The sequence below is a fragment of the Lentinula edodes genome (genome assembly GCF_021015755.1).
Source record: "Lentinula edodes strain Le(Bin) 0899 ss11 chromosome Unknown C8R40scaffold_36, whole genome shotgun sequence".
In the NCBI taxonomy this organism is placed as follows: Eukaryota; Fungi; Basidiomycota; class Agaricomycetes; order Agaricales; family Omphalotaceae; genus Lentinula; species Lentinula edodes.
The window spans coordinates 193,473-209,026 of NW_025764342.1; the positions used below are offsets into that span (position 1 = coordinate 193,473).

The 15,554-nt window shown below is 45.3% G+C and overlaps 7 protein-coding genes across 7 annotated transcripts; 1 reads left to right on the forward strand and 6 right to left on the reverse strand.

Moving 5' to 3' along the window:
• Window positions 1–64: 64 nt before the first annotated feature.
• Window positions 65–723, reverse strand: C8R40DRAFT_1121287 (uncharacterized protein). The gene is made up of 4 exons (XM_046228799.1): window positions 520–723; window positions 356–458; window positions 223–300; window positions 65–168 (listed from the first exon to the last, which is right to left on the reverse strand). The coding sequence occupies exons 1-4, from the start codon at window positions 710–712 to the stop codon at window positions 138–140; spliced, it is 405 nt and encodes a 134-aa protein (XP_046082708.1). The 5' UTR covers window positions 713–723; the 3' UTR covers window positions 65–137.
• Window positions 724–5,432: 4,709 nt separating this feature from the next.
• C8R40DRAFT_1054289 (uncharacterized protein) lies at window positions 5,433–6,606 on the forward strand (the record flags this gene model as incomplete). Its single annotated transcript, XM_046224919.1, has 2 exons — window positions 5,433–5,731; window positions 5,781–6,606. The coding sequence occupies 2 exons, from the start codon at window positions 5,433–5,435 to the stop codon at window positions 6,604–6,606; spliced, it is 1,125 nt and encodes a 374-aa protein (XP_046082709.1).
• Window positions 6,576–8,067, reverse strand: C8R40DRAFT_546645 (FUN34 transmembrane protein). The gene is made up of 6 exons (XM_046235412.1): window positions 7,549–8,067; window positions 7,378–7,484; window positions 7,256–7,321; window positions 7,052–7,202; window positions 6,899–7,000; window positions 6,576–6,841 (listed from the first exon to the last, which is right to left on the reverse strand). The coding sequence occupies exons 1-6, from the start codon at window positions 7,716–7,718 to the stop codon at window positions 6,712–6,714; spliced, it is 726 nt and encodes a 241-aa protein (XP_046082710.1). The 5' UTR covers window positions 7,719–8,067; the 3' UTR covers window positions 6,576–6,711.
• On the reverse strand, window positions 8,068–10,300 carry C8R40DRAFT_546458 (uncharacterized protein). The gene is made up of 5 exons (XM_046235411.1): window positions 10,185–10,300; window positions 9,261–10,127; window positions 8,800–9,207; window positions 8,622–8,744; window positions 8,068–8,570 (listed from the first exon to the last, which is right to left on the reverse strand). Exons 2-5 carry the CDS (start codon window positions 9,927–9,929, stop codon window positions 8,418–8,420), a joined length of 1,353 nt encoding a protein of 450 aa, XP_046082711.1. The 5' UTR covers window positions 9,930–10,127; window positions 10,185–10,300; the 3' UTR covers window positions 8,068–8,417.
• Window positions 10,301–10,722: 422 nt separating this feature from the next.
• Window positions 10,723–12,142, reverse strand: C8R40DRAFT_1054413 (domain found in IF2B/IF5-domain-containing protein; the record flags this gene model as incomplete). Its single annotated transcript, XM_046224926.1, has 4 exons — window positions 10,723–10,767; window positions 10,825–11,055; window positions 11,113–12,022; window positions 12,084–12,142. 4 exons carry the CDS (start codon window positions 12,140–12,142, stop codon window positions 10,723–10,725), a joined length of 1,245 nt encoding a protein of 414 aa, XP_046082712.1.
• A 422-nt stretch (window positions 12,143–12,564) lies between these two features.
• C8R40DRAFT_1054200 (DUF427-domain-containing protein) lies at window positions 12,565–13,504 on the reverse strand (the record flags this gene model as incomplete). Its single annotated transcript, XM_046224915.1, has 4 exons — window positions 12,565–12,750; window positions 12,810–12,995; window positions 13,058–13,325; window positions 13,380–13,504. 4 exons carry the CDS (start codon window positions 13,502–13,504, stop codon window positions 12,565–12,567), a joined length of 765 nt encoding a protein of 254 aa, XP_046082713.1.
• A 140-nt stretch (window positions 13,505–13,644) lies between these two features.
• Window positions 13,645–14,991, reverse strand: C8R40DRAFT_1072371 (uncharacterized protein; the record flags this gene model as incomplete). The annotated part of the gene is made up of 1 exon (XM_046226453.1): window positions 13,645–14,991. One exon carries the CDS (start codon window positions 14,989–14,991, stop codon window positions 13,645–13,647), a length of 1,347 nt encoding a protein of 448 aa, XP_046082714.1.
• Window positions 14,992–15,554: the final 563 nt, after the last annotated feature.

Consider the following 15,554-nt stretch of genomic DNA (forward strand, 5'->3'; position numbering starts at 1 on the left):
TATCATGTAATACGGCTGTTTGTACGCTGTGTATGCTTCAAAAAACAATACACAGACGAGATGTGGCGTGTAGATGCACGGCTATAAATTGACAAATCGTACACTAATCCATCCATGGACCGAAGTATCCTATCCTATCATGGCATTAAAAGAATATCTGAAGGGAATCTATGCATATCAGTGACTAGGAATCTTTCGTCAAAAGACAGTACATATGCCTACAATTTCCCACTGTTCGAGGTCGAGCTGCCCCAAATTTTACTTACTAGTCGAGTCTTCATCTTCACAGCTACTACTTTGCTTATAAGAGATTTCGTGAGAGCCTGAGCATCAAACTGAATGGAAAGACACCTACCCTCCGTTTCCATTGCTATTCCCATTTCCATTGTCGTTCCCATTTCCATTTCCATTGGAGCCCCTCTTGCATACAGTTTGAGACGTCGTCGGTGTTCGTGGTTCTTAAGTTGAGACAAAGAGCTTCAACTTCAAATAACATGAATGCAAAGGGTGATCACTTACTCAACCGGTTGAAGAGTCCTTTCGGTGCCCGTGGCGGTAGCTCTCTAATCAGCCTTTCCGCGTTCGTCATACTATCTGGCACACGAGATTGGGAGCGTGCTCCGGTTATAGGAATTGGTGCCCATGGTACGAAGGCGACAGAGAAGTTGATCACGTTAAGAAAGGTCAGTAGTGAGACGAACTGAAGTTTCATTTTGCGTCAGCAAGCGGAGGGAAGTCGAAGTATAGAGGGGAAGAACAGCACAAACTTTTCTGGAAACCGAAGCCGGGTTTTTGTTTTTGTGCAGATATCGATAGGAAATTTCAAGAGTCCCCAGAATGAACGAATTTGCATTAATTGTCAGATCTGCTGCTTTGGACATTTGAGGGCCAGACCGGCTTTCTCATTAACACAAGTCGATTTCTTTTGAGACGGAGAGTGGACAGACAGATATACTTAGAGCTATGCAAACCTCAGTGCCAAGCGCCAACAGTGAATGTTGAGCTAATGTTCAAGTTGGTGGTTTGGTCATGAGGCAAATTTGAGTAGACCTTTGTATTTAGTAGATGAGCTGTAGGAGGCCTGAACTCGCAGAAACTTCCGCGGAGAGCGCTTGCGCGATAATCAATACAAGAACATCAGTGATGCACAAATCATTTTTGAGATTGTCAGCTATTAATCCTTAGCGCCGTGCTGGCACAGCAATCCCCGACTCTGAATGGTCTCTGATATATACATCTGCAAAACCTGGATGTTCGCGAGAGCAAGGGTACTAGCTGGAGAGCGCTGTCCAGCACTTTCCCAGCTGGACAGTGCTGTCAGCTGCTTTCGAGCTCTTAGCCGAAAATACAGGTTTTACAGATGTAAGGTAAACTAAAACTGGGAAAGGGCCTTGTTCCGAGGCACTGACCTTGGCTAGATTGCCTGACTTGCCAATAGGATACAAAGATATGGATAGTGAGCTTAGGTACAATTTTTTATGATGTGCACACTTGCAGCAAGTAGATGTCTCAATAGCACAAAAGTAATGCAAAAAACAGATTCTAAACAAACTCCATTTTTACAGTAACATTTGGATGAGGTGGTTAGACATTGAGAAGGATGAGATAATTGGAGCAATGAGCAGATGGGGGACAAGTCAGGTCGAGAATCCACCATAACTTGCAGCACTATTAGTCACAAATTCTAACAATGCTCACTTTCCACTACTACAGCATGTTTCAGCTGCCAAATTCCGATGATGACAATGCATGTAAAGTAAGTTTACACAAGTATGGCTGACACCCCAGAGTGGAACAGAACTGCATAAAAATGCAATGGTTCACTGTAATGATTCCATTTACACAAGATCACAATATTAATGATTTCCCTGTACTATTATAGTACTTCAACACTGACATATTGTAAGACCTGGGTCAGAATTGGTCTTAAGGGTGGATTTGGTATGAGAGGTTTATGTTGTAGTGTGCTAGGAGCAAGCTGGAGCTCGAAGGGAGCTACAGGAACTGCGACTGAGGACAGGAATGACCTAGTAGTAGTTCTGATTGTGAGATGTGACCCTTGAAGGGGTTCCTAGAAGGTCCAGGGAGGTCCCTAGGATGATAACCGGTGGAGATAAAGATAACTGGGAGCTAGGGGACATAGGAGTGTTGCATAGTATGAATTGTAATAGCTAGGAACATCAATGTAGGATCATTATAGCTAGTAGATGGTGTGAGCTTCAGACATGAAAGCTCCCAATAGAGTGTGAGCCCGGGAAGTGGGGGGTAGCAGTTGGCGTCCTCAAGTGGTGGGGGTGGTAACGGAGAAATGGCACATAGTTGGACGTAAGGGGGAGCTTTGACGTTACCTAAGTCAAGGTCCAGAGCTCATGGAGCAACTAGGGAGCTTGAGAAGGTTCGGGGGAGGTTGGCTCACTGGAACAATAGATGTTTGGGGAGCTTGAAGACTCACTCGGATTGCTTAGACATGAAGTAGAAGTGTATATTAGATCATGTAGATGAGAAACAGAAGTAGAGAGACTGAGATAATGAAACAGAGAGTAGAGAGAAAATCTGTATAGTTAGCAGAGACTGGACCTATGTAAAAGGGTGTGTGTTCAAAATATACCAAGCTGGTGTTTGGGACACTACAGGACTGCTTAAATAGGTATGGTGACACACCTAAATTTTGGCTAGACGTCTATGCTGTGAATTGTGACATTTTCACATATAGATTCGTATCGAGAGGACTGTAATTGAGACTCAGATTGACAGTCAAAGTCAATACTGAATCAGTTTAATAAGTTGAAGGGACCATATACCCATACTACCACAAGTTGGTTAGTTTACCCATCCCCGATACTACCTTCGGATAGCAGTCTACCTGTTTGTCAAGCAGGATTATACCAGACTCGGACTATATCCGAAGGATGACCATTCACATATGACATACCAAGGGTATTCTTATTGGATCTTACACTGGCAGGAGTGTGGAAGAACTTACTCAAGTGACCATGAGCCGAGGATTGACTCGAAATGACTTTCTAGAACTCAGGAATTATCAAATACTCCTTCTAGAACAAGATCATGCATTAATCTAAAAGACTGCGATTTAGTCTAATAGACCAATCAGGTTGCATGGTTGAGGAAAATGACTAGAAGAACAATCAAAGTACTGCGAGGCTCCGAAGACATATCAAATGAATGTCAAAGAGTCCTGACGTAGAAAATATTGAAGAATGCAATTAAATAAATACTATGAGTAACTCCCTTGATAGAGTATGGGCACAATGGGTGTCTATTGAAAGAGAGAAGCAATTAGTTTAATCCAGATGAATCAGATTAATAGGATTAGAATCGAGGAGAGCTGATTTGCCTCTGGACAAGGTGACAAACAATCGAAGTAAGTGTTGAACAGCAATGACAGCTGAACACCATTCGAGTCATTCTCCAAAACAATTAAATTAAATGAATATTGAAGTACCTACCTATGTTTAGAGGTATACTAGAATCTTGGAAATTATGGACCAAATAAGGATATGTAGATTCAAATTAAATGGTATCTGACCGATTGTAAAAGTTTCCTTGCGGTTCCGAACATTTATTGTATTAAATTAATTGTACTGTGCGACTCTATATTCTGTATGTATAAATAGCGATCCGATGTATCTGGAATACAAGTGATTTTGGGACGACGTTGCAGTGCTAATCCGTAAAAAGGAAAGACACACTCCCACCAGACTGAAACCTCTTTGCTAGCAGCCATTCGGGCCCGGCACTTGTGAGTATAGGAACATTGTGTTCTGCTCCTTGTGACTGCAAGAAGTATATCCAGTTGTTGGGTATTCTTTGAACTTAGGATCAGTCGTTGGTCTTAAGGGCAAATCACACTGTGTGGTTGTGCCAGCACATAGTTCTAGCCCTCCGAGGGGTCTGTGTGTTTTGGTTTTAATTTACTTTGATTCAAAACCCCAATTCTTGATATACCCAAATCAATACAAACCAAAGCACAAATCGTGCTGAATCTACCTTGATCAAAGGAATATATCGAATCCTTAGAACGATTCAAATTGATTGATCGAAGCTTCTTACTTAGCTCTCAAAGCTTTGCGGAACCTTTGCCAACACTACCCCTTGCTATTAAATAAATTTGATAGCAGTGAACTCGCATATTGTGTATTAGATTGGTTGGTTGGAGTGCCCATTAGATTCCTTCCTTTCTCTTTCACACAAAAACAAGGCAAGCTCGTTAACGGAAAAGTTAACAAGGGAGCATCAGGGGATCTGGTATGTGTAAGGTAAATGATCGAGATTAGGTACTAATGAGGTTGCTGCAATGGGAAGGTCCTGGCCCGAAAGGGGTTAAGTCTGTGCATGCTTGTATCCTGGGAGGTGTGGTGAGTTATCAAAGTTGAGGTAAGGCGGGGGAGCTTATGGAGGAGGTCCCAGGGAAGGTCCCGCAATGAAGTAGAGAGAATGAGGGGGTCTCTCCAAGGTTGGATAAGAATAAAGGGAGGTAGGTTAGGGCATGAAGGTAGGTCAGAGCATGACGCATATATAGAAACACACTACAAATGCATACTATAGTATTCAGTGGCACCCAAAAAGGCAACAATATCATTAAATCATGTGCACCATCTATATACCTAAAGTTAAACCATACAACACAATAAAAAAAAGTAGCTACACACACTGCCACCAAATTGGTTCAAACAGTTACACCTATGTATTATACAGCTCCTCTTGCAAAATGATCTCACAAAACATGGCCATTTTAATCCTCCTCCTCTTTCACAGTCGGTGAATACTTCCATCTGCAAAACCTGTATTTTCGGCTAAGGGTCCGAAAGCGGTCGAGAGCACTTCCCAGCAGTGAAAGCACCCAGAGCATGTTGCTTTCGGTGCTTTCAGCACTGGGATCTGCTGGGATCTGCTCTCAGCCCTTAGCCGAATATCCAGGTTTTGCAGATGTTCTATCATCAAACAAAAATTACTGCCAATGCCACATGACAATTTACCAAGCAAAACGAATCTACGGCTCCACTACCGTAACAGGTATACAACCAATGATCATCAGACTCCTGACATCATACTCAACCCATATTACGGCTCAATATATTTGCAGAATGATCTTGAAAAACAAGGCCGTTTGAAACCTACAAGGACCTCCTCCTTCAGAGTCGGTGAGTTGCTGCGCAAGCAGCCAAATGGCCATTGCATTGACCAGGGGGTTGGTAATGCGGGGACTAGCGGGTAGTCAGGAACTTGAGTAGCTTGAGTGCTCAGGAGACTTTGAAATTACAAGTCACGATCACGTTTGCGTCACGCAACGCCATAAGGCGCTAAATTGAAAGCTACCAACTTGAACTTTTTTACTCACACATTTCACAATGACCTTGAAGCGAAAATTCTATGATTCAGAAGACTCCAGGGAATCACGAAAATATACACCGATGGCCTCGTCATCCTTCGTAAAGGGCTTGTCTTTAGACATAGACCCCAGTCACAATATTCCAGCGTATTTTGTCAATCTTCTGGATGTGTCTGGTCAAGATACAACGTCAAACATTGAGCTTCGCTTTGACGAGATTGCGAAAGAAATCTTGCATCACTTACTCTTAGTTCTTCGAAATGCTAACGGAACAGTCACCACCTTTGAGGTGCTGGAGCTCGAATTCTACTTTTGGATGGCTGAGGTCCACGAAGATCCTTTTACGCATGGGGCCCCGGAGCAAGCAAGAAGTGGAAATTGGTATGTCGCGATAGGAACTTGTGCAATGCTCACTTTGACTTGTGAGCAGGTACTTTCATCGTGCTCCTCAAAAATCGAATGACCCCGGGAAGTCGTCAGCCATCGTGACTGGGGGCTATCGAGGAGGTACAAGGAAAGGCCTGGATATTACCTTCGGGCCGTCCCTGGACATCACTTCGCCTTACTTCTCCCCTCCTCCCTTGAAGGAAACCTCTATTCCTTCGAACAGAGGGGGTATTCTGCTTCGAACTCTGCGTAATACTTCTACCGGTCGAGTTATCTCTGGGCCTTCACTTGTAGTCGACGAAATATTAAAGTTCAGCTGGGTGACAAGCATATCGGACCTGGTGACCAAACAATGGAGGGGCGATATATCTGCATTCCGAAAGAATGCACATAGTGCTCCTAATACATCTGTGCTCCGTTTCGAGGAGAAAGATGAAGCTGAGATACAGGCTGTGCGTATCTATCAATCGCCTAGAATCGGTCTTGGTCTGTCACATCCTAGTGTTTCTTCATCATTTGACAATCCACGTGTCGTCTTTCTATCAAAGCCATATCGATATTTTATCCACCCAGAACTCTTGACTTCGAATGGTCGACCACAGACTTTTCTCGGAATTCTATCTTCATTAAAGGCTGCGTCTCCAGACAAACCTGAACCGAAAAAACTTATTGACGATATTCGTGATAAAAGTGGGATGAAGACTCACACTGTCGCGAAATACCTCGAGTACTACTCGAGTGGACATGGCTGTTCCAACTTAAAGTCCTTCATAGGCTCGGCAAGTAAGGACTCACCTTCTAATTATCTACGATTGATGGGAATCTTGTGGGATGAGAGGTCACGATCTGTCAAAAATACTGTCGACTAGAGCGTCCGCGTGCGTTGTGCACTGTACGTTTTGACTCAAAGAGCTCATACAAAGTGTGTAAATCGTCATACATATTCGTGGATGGAAATAATAAAAACAGGCTTCTCAAGTGTGTAGAAGCCCCTGTGGTAAACGCGCAACAGCCCTAGGCTCCGCAACGAGAAGCTCGCTCACGCCGATATAGAACGCAACAAGACCAGTCACGATGCCGAATACACCTCCTGCCTTTTGTACCCTGCAAATTTTGAAGAAGTGTAAATATCGATACAAGGGAGCACAGTTTAATACGCACTGTTCCATTCCATTCCATTCCGCGATAGCCAATAAGAGCAGGGCGACCGACAGACAACTCAGTAGAACCGTGAAGGCGACATTTCGCCGAAGCACAGCTAACCTGTGGACGAAAGCGTTCAGCGGTGGACAGTGGAAGGAGAAACATAGGTACAGGAAAAATACTGTTATCATGAACCATGCGATGAGGTAGATTCCAATGGCATTGTTCAGCTCCTGAGGGTCAGAAAATGCGGCCATGATACCGGAACCTGGGATGAATATCGTAGCGTATGACATCCAGAACGAACCATAAGACGCAAAGGCTGGAAGAATTTGGTAACTCAAGTACAGGTTCCATGGTAATCAAGCAACATACCAGTAGCGCCAAAAACGTTTCCCCTGGGGAACTCCCACATTCCTGCAATAAACTGGGTCAAGCCGCCTGAGCGTATAAATCAGTAACTGTACAGCTCTTGCATAGTAGAGGATATGATGAACCTGCGAAGATGGCCATCCCAACGACTACGTTCGGATGAGATATACCTCGAGTTCCGACATTGAACAAAGAGAGGATAAACGTTGTTGATGCGAATGAAAACAGTCCCCTTTTGAGAAAGTTATTTTTGCCGATACCAACGACGTCGAACAGGGCATAGAGGGAATGCTTACATCGGGCCAGGATTCGCTATGTGAGAAGGATACCTTTGATAGCTGACTGGGTCGCCAGAGTTTGGTCCATATTCCTCTACGTCATTAGACACACGAGTTCTACCGGTACCGCCGTTGCTAGTAATGTTTTCGACGCGACCTTTCTCTGGATCACTCGCAGCCGAAGACATCGTTGGGAATATTTGAAAGTGCTTTGTAGCAGTGGCGAGAATGAATTGGGGAACCAAGGATTCCAAAAGTTCCGGGGTGATACTCCATTTTATACTTCAACCCCGCATTAAGGCGCGAGATCAGGAGCTAAGGATAGAGAGGATACCATGGCATGATTCTCCTATGTAGGGAAGTTCTCAGTGAGAGTGTACATCAGTCGGCTGGGGCACGCTCATTGAAAGTACGACCAATCATAAAAGAAGCAGATACTCGTGAGTATTCTCTTGCTCTATTTGTTCAACCCTGTGAGTCCCCAGTTGCTCAACTGACTTGAAGATAGTAGCCTGCGCGGCATCCCTAGAGATCATTTGAACTAGTTTTGGAGACAAGTTGTGTTAGACAGGTGGTAGAATTCTAAGAAGCATCAAAGCCGGCCCTTTTCTCAAGCTACCGATCGTCATTCCTTCTCAGCATATATTTGAGATAGGTGCTGATAGGTGCTTCCGATAAAGGATGGGATCCTATGTCGTCCGAAATAGTCTCAGAATCTATCGTTGTAATATTGGAAGGTGGTGAAAGGGGTGGAAGAATGACCCTGCCGCAGTGTGTATCGATAGCCAATCGACAGTAGTACTAAAATACGAAGAAGATAGAACAAAATATGAGTTTGTCCAGAATTGTATATATTACATCCTTTGAAATTACGCAAGACTTTTGACTCAAGTAAACGTAGGGCACCAGATCTCTGGCTGCCAATTGGGACCTCCACGATGAACCAGTCCAGTCAAGATGAATTGATCAACGTTCAGACGCTCTCGACCGGTCAGTTTCCACATCTCCAAACCACGTTCACAAGTGCAATCACGATCACTCTGAACAGGGCGTTAGAAGGGTATAGTAGTCTCCCACTTCTGCGTGCTTACCTGAACCTTCTTGACAAAATCTGCAATAGCAGTCGCAACGTTGAACAGCATAGATATCCTCGTCATTTCTCCCTTGCGTATATTGATCCGTCGTGTGAATGGATACTCGGAATAACCAGGCCACTAGAATGCAAAGATTAGTTCCCCTATATATAATTATGACATTGAAGAAGCATACCAAGATCTTCAGCCTCATCTCTCGGTAGACTTCGTCGGTGCTAAAAAGCTTAGCATCCTTGTCCTCAATGTTTGGATGCCTGAAGTGGTTTTCATCCAGGCAGTCGAACAGACGGACACCGAGTTCCGCAAAATTCTTCATCTTGAACGTTATGGGCTTGCTATAAGACATGCAACGGTTCAGATCTGTTTCGTCGTAAAAGACTCTTTGCGGCACACGAATGTGATTAGTGGGGCCCCGGCCGTCTTGGACGATGGGAAACGGATCGGCAGGATAACGATTGAGTTGAGGATCACCTCGACGTCGCTTGGGGGGTTCAATCGACTGGGCAGGATGGTGGCTCGATGAAGTGAAGGGATAAGGATTCTGAGTATGTCCGGGGTACCCAGACGACCGAATAGGTCCATGCTACAGGATGTATCAGTGGGATGAGCGAATGAGGTAACAAGATAAAAGTTCACCTGAGCCTGACTTGTTCGATATTCTTCAGGTAGATTCAAGTAATCAGGATACTTGGTCTGTTTCTGAATATTATTAGAGTCACGGCTATACCCTGGCGGAAGATTCAAATAACCAGGGTACTCGAACTGCCTGTGGGTATCCTTAGAGGCGCTCCGATAATCCGGAGGAAGGTTGAGATAATCAGGATATGCGTACGACGTTCCCCCGCCACTCCCCTTGTGTTTCATATGAGTACATTCATGGAAAGGACTCGTATCCTGAGAATTTCTTCTCTCTGAAAGCGGAGCCGGAACGACCGAAGACATGCTCGGATATGGATCGTGGCTTTCAGACGAGGTCACCGGAATTGACGGTGCATAAGAGGGCCCCCCGCTGAATCCTATCATCGGCATTGACCTTTGACGCTGGACAGATGTGGCGGAATGATGATGGTGAGCTGGGCGGGAGGCGTTGGAATCATGTCGGGAATTTTGACCTGCATAGTGCGACGAGATTAGACTTTCAACTTGAGAAGTCCTGGAAGTAGAATAGTAAGGTGATTCCTTGTGTAATTGCGCAGGTACGACCCCCATATTTGTAGATGCCCTACATTGAGGCGGTTGGTATTCACCGCTGGCATATTTATAAGCTGCTTGGTCGAGGATCTGGGCAGGAGTGAGGTATGACATCGTAGCGCGTAAGAAGAGTCAACGGAATTGGAAGAACAGAAGAAACCTCTTCTCTATATAACGATAGGATCCATTGCCACAGGTCCAAGCAATCTAACGAGTGGTGTGCACATTGTTCACAATCCTGAAATTTCCAAATTAGTCGAAGACGTGGTGATATCCTTTAACTAGGACAATGATATTTCGGGGTTGTGAGATCTTTAGGAGATACCTATCAGTCAAATACACCATTATTCGACTATTCGGAAAACTTGCCGTCAAGGTGATCCTCCGACTTTGGCCATTGATGTCCCCCATCAAGACTTTCCAATATCACAAAGAATTTGTTTAGCACCGAAGCTTATCCTCTCGGCGGGATCTCTACCTAAAGGAGAGTCGGGATTTAATTGCCACGAGGACCCCATTGAAGCCTCGAAGAAGATACCCTACAAAGTTGGTCAATGTGCTATGGTCAACAATCAACATAAAGCAAGCTACACCACACTGCTGATGAAGTTCGTTGCTGTGGGGTCAATTCAAGCCAGCATTAGCATAGAAGAATCAATTGAATTAACGTGCTTCCACTATACGAATACAGGTAGAGAGCAGAAGAACAGGCTGAACAGGTTCGAAGATAGCAGCAGACAGCGGAGAGAATCTTTGATAACATGACCTCATCGAAAGGTATACGTAGAGTGGATTTACATATTTATACGATCCTGGAAACATCATGAACATCATAAAAAGAAAGATGTCGCGACGGAACCAACCTGAGAAACTACATGGCATGCATACTAAACCAACCCGTATAGGCTTATTCTTCGTCATCATCGGAATCGTCGTCAGCTTCCTCTAGCCACTAGAGATAAATTCACATCAGTAACGCTATGCAAAGGGAAAAGTGAATTAAAACTACCTTCAAGAACGGCTCACTAGCTTTCCTAACCTTTTTACTGGTCTCCTTATCGGTATACTTCTTACTGACATGTGTACCCCATTGCGTAACAACTTCCTCCTCAAGAAGGTCAAGCTGATAAAGGGCCATAAGAATCTTGGGCACAGCAGGGAGCAGATCAGGATGAGATAATCCAACGAGTCGTTCAACGCCCCCAAGCAGGGCTTTCTGGTGCTTCTCAGAGCTGACTGTCTATAGTGGGTGTATGCCACATCAACGATTGGAAACGTGTATTTGATAATAGCGTACCTTGGCAAATAATGGACCATACTTCGGTATCTCGTTTAGCACATCGTCAGTGAAAAGGGCTTGGGCCAGGACCAAAACCGACTTGTGCTTCTTCTCGATACCCAAGTCCTCCGCTTTCTTGTATACAGCGACTAAAAAGGTTTTAGTATCTCCTTCATGACTGTCTCGGTTTTCTTCGACCCATTTTCCAAGCTGGCCGTATGGACTATTTGCGTCGTCGTCGCTGCCCTCATCGTCGCCACCAAGAGAGACGCCGGACATGCCCCCTTCTAGAGCTTTGATGCGCTGTTTGACAGCCTCCGGCGATGTGTCAGCAGACCAGTCCTCTTTGGCTAAGGTCGTTTCGTTGTTAAGGTCCTTCGCCTCGGCCTTGATTTTCTTAGTCAACTCGTCGTCACTTTCCTCGCCATTCTCAGCGGGAGAAGCTTCAGCATCAGGAGAGTCTCCGCCGCCGCCGCCAACGCCTGCGGCGGCATCACCCGTACCCGTCTTCTTTTTCCCCTTTTTGACCTTTACCGGAGGATTCTTCAATATGAATGTGGTGAGTTTGTGACGCATATCGACGCCAGTGCGTTCACCGCAGGCTTTGCAGTCGCGGATGATGTCCTCGCTACGACCTTGTTTTAGGATGATGAGCTCCGTTTCCGGGTTCTTGCAAGACTTGCATAAGACGAATTTGTCAATGAAGCCGTCAAGCAATTCCCGAAGGCGGTTAGCATCATGAGCGCCGTTGACGATGTAGCGTTCATTCTTTTCATCAAACGAGGTCTGCGCACCAAGTTCGCAGCCGAAGAATTTGGTAGGATAGGCAGGAGGACGGCTCAACGCACGAGCTACGTCGGCCATGTTAGGAATGACGGTTTTAATGCCATTCCCTTTGCCTTCAATTTTGGTGGTGAGCAGAGGCATACTGTATAGTGTAATTTTCATTAGATGCTACCAGAGGAAGGGAATAATAAAGAGATACTTACCGGTAGCGATAGAATTTGTCGTCGACATCACGACGGATGTTTACTATGCCTGAAGCCATACTGGGCAGAAACTATGTGCTTTAACGCTGGGAAAGAGGCAAAGTAAGATATAAAGGAATGAAAGGCAGAGAGCGTTGCATCGGATGCTCACAAAACTGGGTGATTTACACGAAAACAATCTCTTATGTCTGGATATACCGATTGGAGGCCGAAGCATGAATCCTCTGCACAGACAGAAGATACGCGAAGTGGAAATCGGGAAGTAAGAGGGCGAAATCGTGAAACGATTTTACTTCAAAATGTGCAAAAAAGAACAACGGCAGGGCAGAGAAAGGCAGAGATGGTGGTTGCGGTATGAAAACGATTCGTCACAGCGGCTCAAAAAATTATTCAGTGACGGCTCAAAACCTCGGCCCGGACCTTCGTCGTTCCTAACAGTTCCGTGCTATTCAAATCTAACCAACGCGATACATTTTAGAGGTTACACGAAATGTGTTTTTGGCCGAGACTGTTTCTCCCCATCAATCCATATATCCACCAGCTCGTCGTAAAAGGCGTAATATCCACTAATTGCAACGCATTCCACATTGGGGTTTCGGTACCACCAAACGACATTCTCTGCTTTCCTATCCGGCCCTGTCTGGACGTGGTAGTAACTCGCAACGCCCTGCAAAAGCGAGCAGTCAGCAGTCAGAACGTAATTTGAAAGCTGCAGAAAGTCCGGACCTTGTATGGACAAGGGGTTTGAAGGTCCGAAGCAGTCAGAAGCTCCAGTTTACAGTCCGTCTGCGGAATATAAGTGCGAACCGGTAGGTTGGTCTCGAACAAGAGTCGAGGTTTGTGCGTGTTAGCTACTTCTACTCCATGGACTTCCACACGAACATGTCGAGAAGACTGAAGCACATCGACACGCTATAGTCGTTATCAGGATCAGTATTCATTTTCGCCTCAGTGCAGGACATTCAGTTCCTAACCTTGTATGGGTCCTTGGGATGAACGAAAACTTGCTCATCCTCTTCGAACCACCTCTCCATCGAATTGTACCCAATCTTGAACAGACCAGTCAATTCTCCATTCGAATCACCATAAACGATCACCGCCCCAGGTGCCCTTTTATCTCCAACTACAATATCGTATTTGGTTGCTCCATCCGGAAGACTTTGCTTGCTGTCGTCATCCAGGAACTTTGAAGGCAGCTCGTTGTTTGGAAAATAGTATTGTGGGTACCATTGGTGTTCCCATCTGCGCGCAGCAATAATCGGTTCATGTTCGATTACGATAAGGAACGGTACCTACACCAACTTCGCCTTACGGGTATCGACGATGAAAAATCCTCCAAGAAATGCTCTGACTCGTTTCAGACAATCTTCGATGTGAATTTTAGTCAAGTCAGGAGGTACGGAGACAGATGCAGAGGACATTTTTGCGCCGCAGATAAGCTTAGAGTAAAGGATGGCTATATAGAGGGTAGGTAAGTACCAGGTGACCTTTACTAAGTCTGACCACGATTTGACTAAAGGACGAAAGGATGTATCCCGTCGTGCTCCGGTCAGTTGGATTTTCACCAGACCACAATTTTTGGCCGCAGAGAAGAGGTCGTCAACCACAATGTCTTCTGCTGAGAGCTGTGGTGATTATACGTCACTTCGCATCTCTTCACCTCCAATTCAAGAGAATCCTTTTCAAGAGCGTAATCCCGAGCGTGATGCATTATTTGCGCTTGGAGAATGTCCCAATGGGTATCATCTAGATCCTCTAATCCCCAAATTGCAATAATCCATGTCATCCCCATTACTCTCTCCCATAATTCTCTAACATTCTTCAAAATCTGCTCGCGGGGAAACTCGTCACTGTCACCCACTTCGCTCGATGCAGACAAACCATCAACAGACGGGGCCCGATCTCTGAGTTTTGTTCGCCGTAATCGCTCAACAAGGTCATCTTCTGCATCCATTTCCCAGCCACGGGCCTCCTTCCGTGCGCTTTCTATCGCCTCTCGGAATTGCCCTTTCCGTAGAACGAGGAATTCAGCGAAACGAAAGGCAGTGGAGGCAATTTCGTCCATCAACCCCGAAGCATCTCCATCATGCTTTGTCTCTGCCCAACACTTGAAGTTTCGCAGCAGCGATGCGCGCGCGCCTTCGAATCCGCTATACCATTTGGCAGTGCGACTATATTTCCAGATGACCACATCCTTGTTGGTAAAACCTCGGAAGTACCAAGGGGGCAATGGCGACTCCGGCACTGGACCAGACTCTGGTGCGAAGGCAACGGGAACACCCAATGACCCAAAGGAAATGGTGTTAACAATGGTGGAAGCCGGTATTACCCCATACACAAGGATTTCTTGAGGATGGTTTGTCCATTCCGACGCATAAGCATCGTGAGTCTGGTTCGTCAAATGTAATAATTCCATTCCGTAAAATACCATTCTCCTCTCTGATGCATTTCCAGGCAGTGATCTATCAAATTCCAACAATTTACGGAGGTCAATAACTGTCACTCTGACATCTTTCAATGTCGAGCTTCGTTTGATTGCTTCCCCAATTGCCCACGTCCATAGTGGGGTTGTTGAAATCCACGGACAGTTCGTATATGGGTTTTGAACCTTAAAGAAGTTGCGGATATGCGCTTTTATAGCATATTGAACTTTGAACGCATCAAAATTCAAGGGAAGCTCCCGGTTCAGTCGGTTATCGACTATGCTTCTGGACGACTCCCCAACATACTCGCGAGCTATGAAGTCATTGGAAAGGGTATGTTTCACATGCGCAAGTTCGTCGTGGACACGGAATACGAATGGAGTTGCGTTGAGCAGATCCTCATATCGATGTAGAGGAACATCCCTAAGGTCTGGGAATTCCAAGCGCCTAGCGAGGTCCACTGTGTATGCAAAACCTTCTTTCATAGCCGTTGGTGCCCTGGTGGGTAAATCTGTTGGCCTTCAACTTTAGTGTCAGTACATAGACTTCATATTGGCGACTCACTCTACTGACAAGCCCCTCTTGGAGGAGTGAGAGGAGTGAAGGTGGCCTTGAAGTGGGAGACCGCTTATGGAATGGTCATGGATAACTAGTTGAAGTTATTTATGCTGTGGGGGGTGTCAGTCGAGTCAATACTACTACTCGTATAACTCTGTACTATCTGAGCACTTGACATGACAGTTCATTCAATGGCTGCACATTTAATAGTGTTTGGGGAGTCCATTGCTTATTCATTGGTCACTGTAGACAGGCGTATCAAGGCGTATCAAGGCACCAAACCTGTACACAAGCCTATATTCGGTGATCCTATAAAATATCATTATTCATTCCCCAGTCATTTCTTGGACAGACTTGGACTACCTTGGCAATAGACTCAATTGCTAAATCCAACCACTGGACTCTGGAATACCCGCCTCTTCACACCTTCTACCCAAGCCCTCTATAAAACCATCAAAAAGAATATCTGTTGCCCCGGAATCTGGACCCT

What these genes read in the sequence shown, in the direction of transcription:
- C8R40DRAFT_1121287 (XM_046228799.1), bottom strand. Translation starts at nt 712, where the DNA reads ATGAAACTTCAGTTCGTCTCACTACTGACCTTTCTTAACGTGATCAAC. An exon ending in AATAGCAATGGAAACGGAGG is followed by an intron (nt 301 to 355) that starts GTAGGTGTCTTT and finishes ATCTCTTATAAG; the next exon opens with CAAAGTAGTAGCTGTGAAGA. An exon ending in ACCTCGAACAGTGGGAAATT is followed by an intron (nt 169 to 222) that starts GTAGGCATATGT and finishes TGATATGCATAG; the next exon opens with ATTCCCTTCAGATATTCTTT.
- C8R40DRAFT_546645 (XM_046235412.1), bottom strand. Translation starts at nt 7,718, where the DNA reads ATGTCTTCGGCTGCGAGTGATCCAGAGAAAGGTCGCGTCGAAAACATT. An exon ending in TGGGATGGCCATCTTCGCAG is followed by an intron (nt 7,322 to 7,377) that starts GTTCATCATATC and finishes TTATACGCTCAG; the next exon opens with GCGGCTTGACCCAGTTTATT. An exon ending in GAATGGAATGGAATGGAACA is followed by an intron (nt 6,842 to 6,898) that starts GTGCGTATTAAA and finishes CAAAATTTGCAG; the next exon opens with GGTACAAAAGGCAGGAGGTG.
- C8R40DRAFT_546458 (XM_046235411.1), bottom strand. Translation starts at nt 9,929, where the DNA reads ATGTCATACCTCACTCCTGCCCAGATCCTCGACCAAGCAGCTTATAAA. An exon ending in ATCGAACAAGTCAGGCTCAG is followed by an intron (nt 9,208 to 9,260) that starts GTGAACTTTTAT and finishes TACATCCTGTAG; the next exon opens with CATGGACCTATTCGGTCGTC. An exon ending in AGATGAGGCTGAAGATCTTG is followed by an intron (nt 8,745 to 8,799) that starts GTATGCTTCTTC and finishes TTTGCATTCTAG; the next exon opens with TGGCCTGGTTATTCCGAGTA.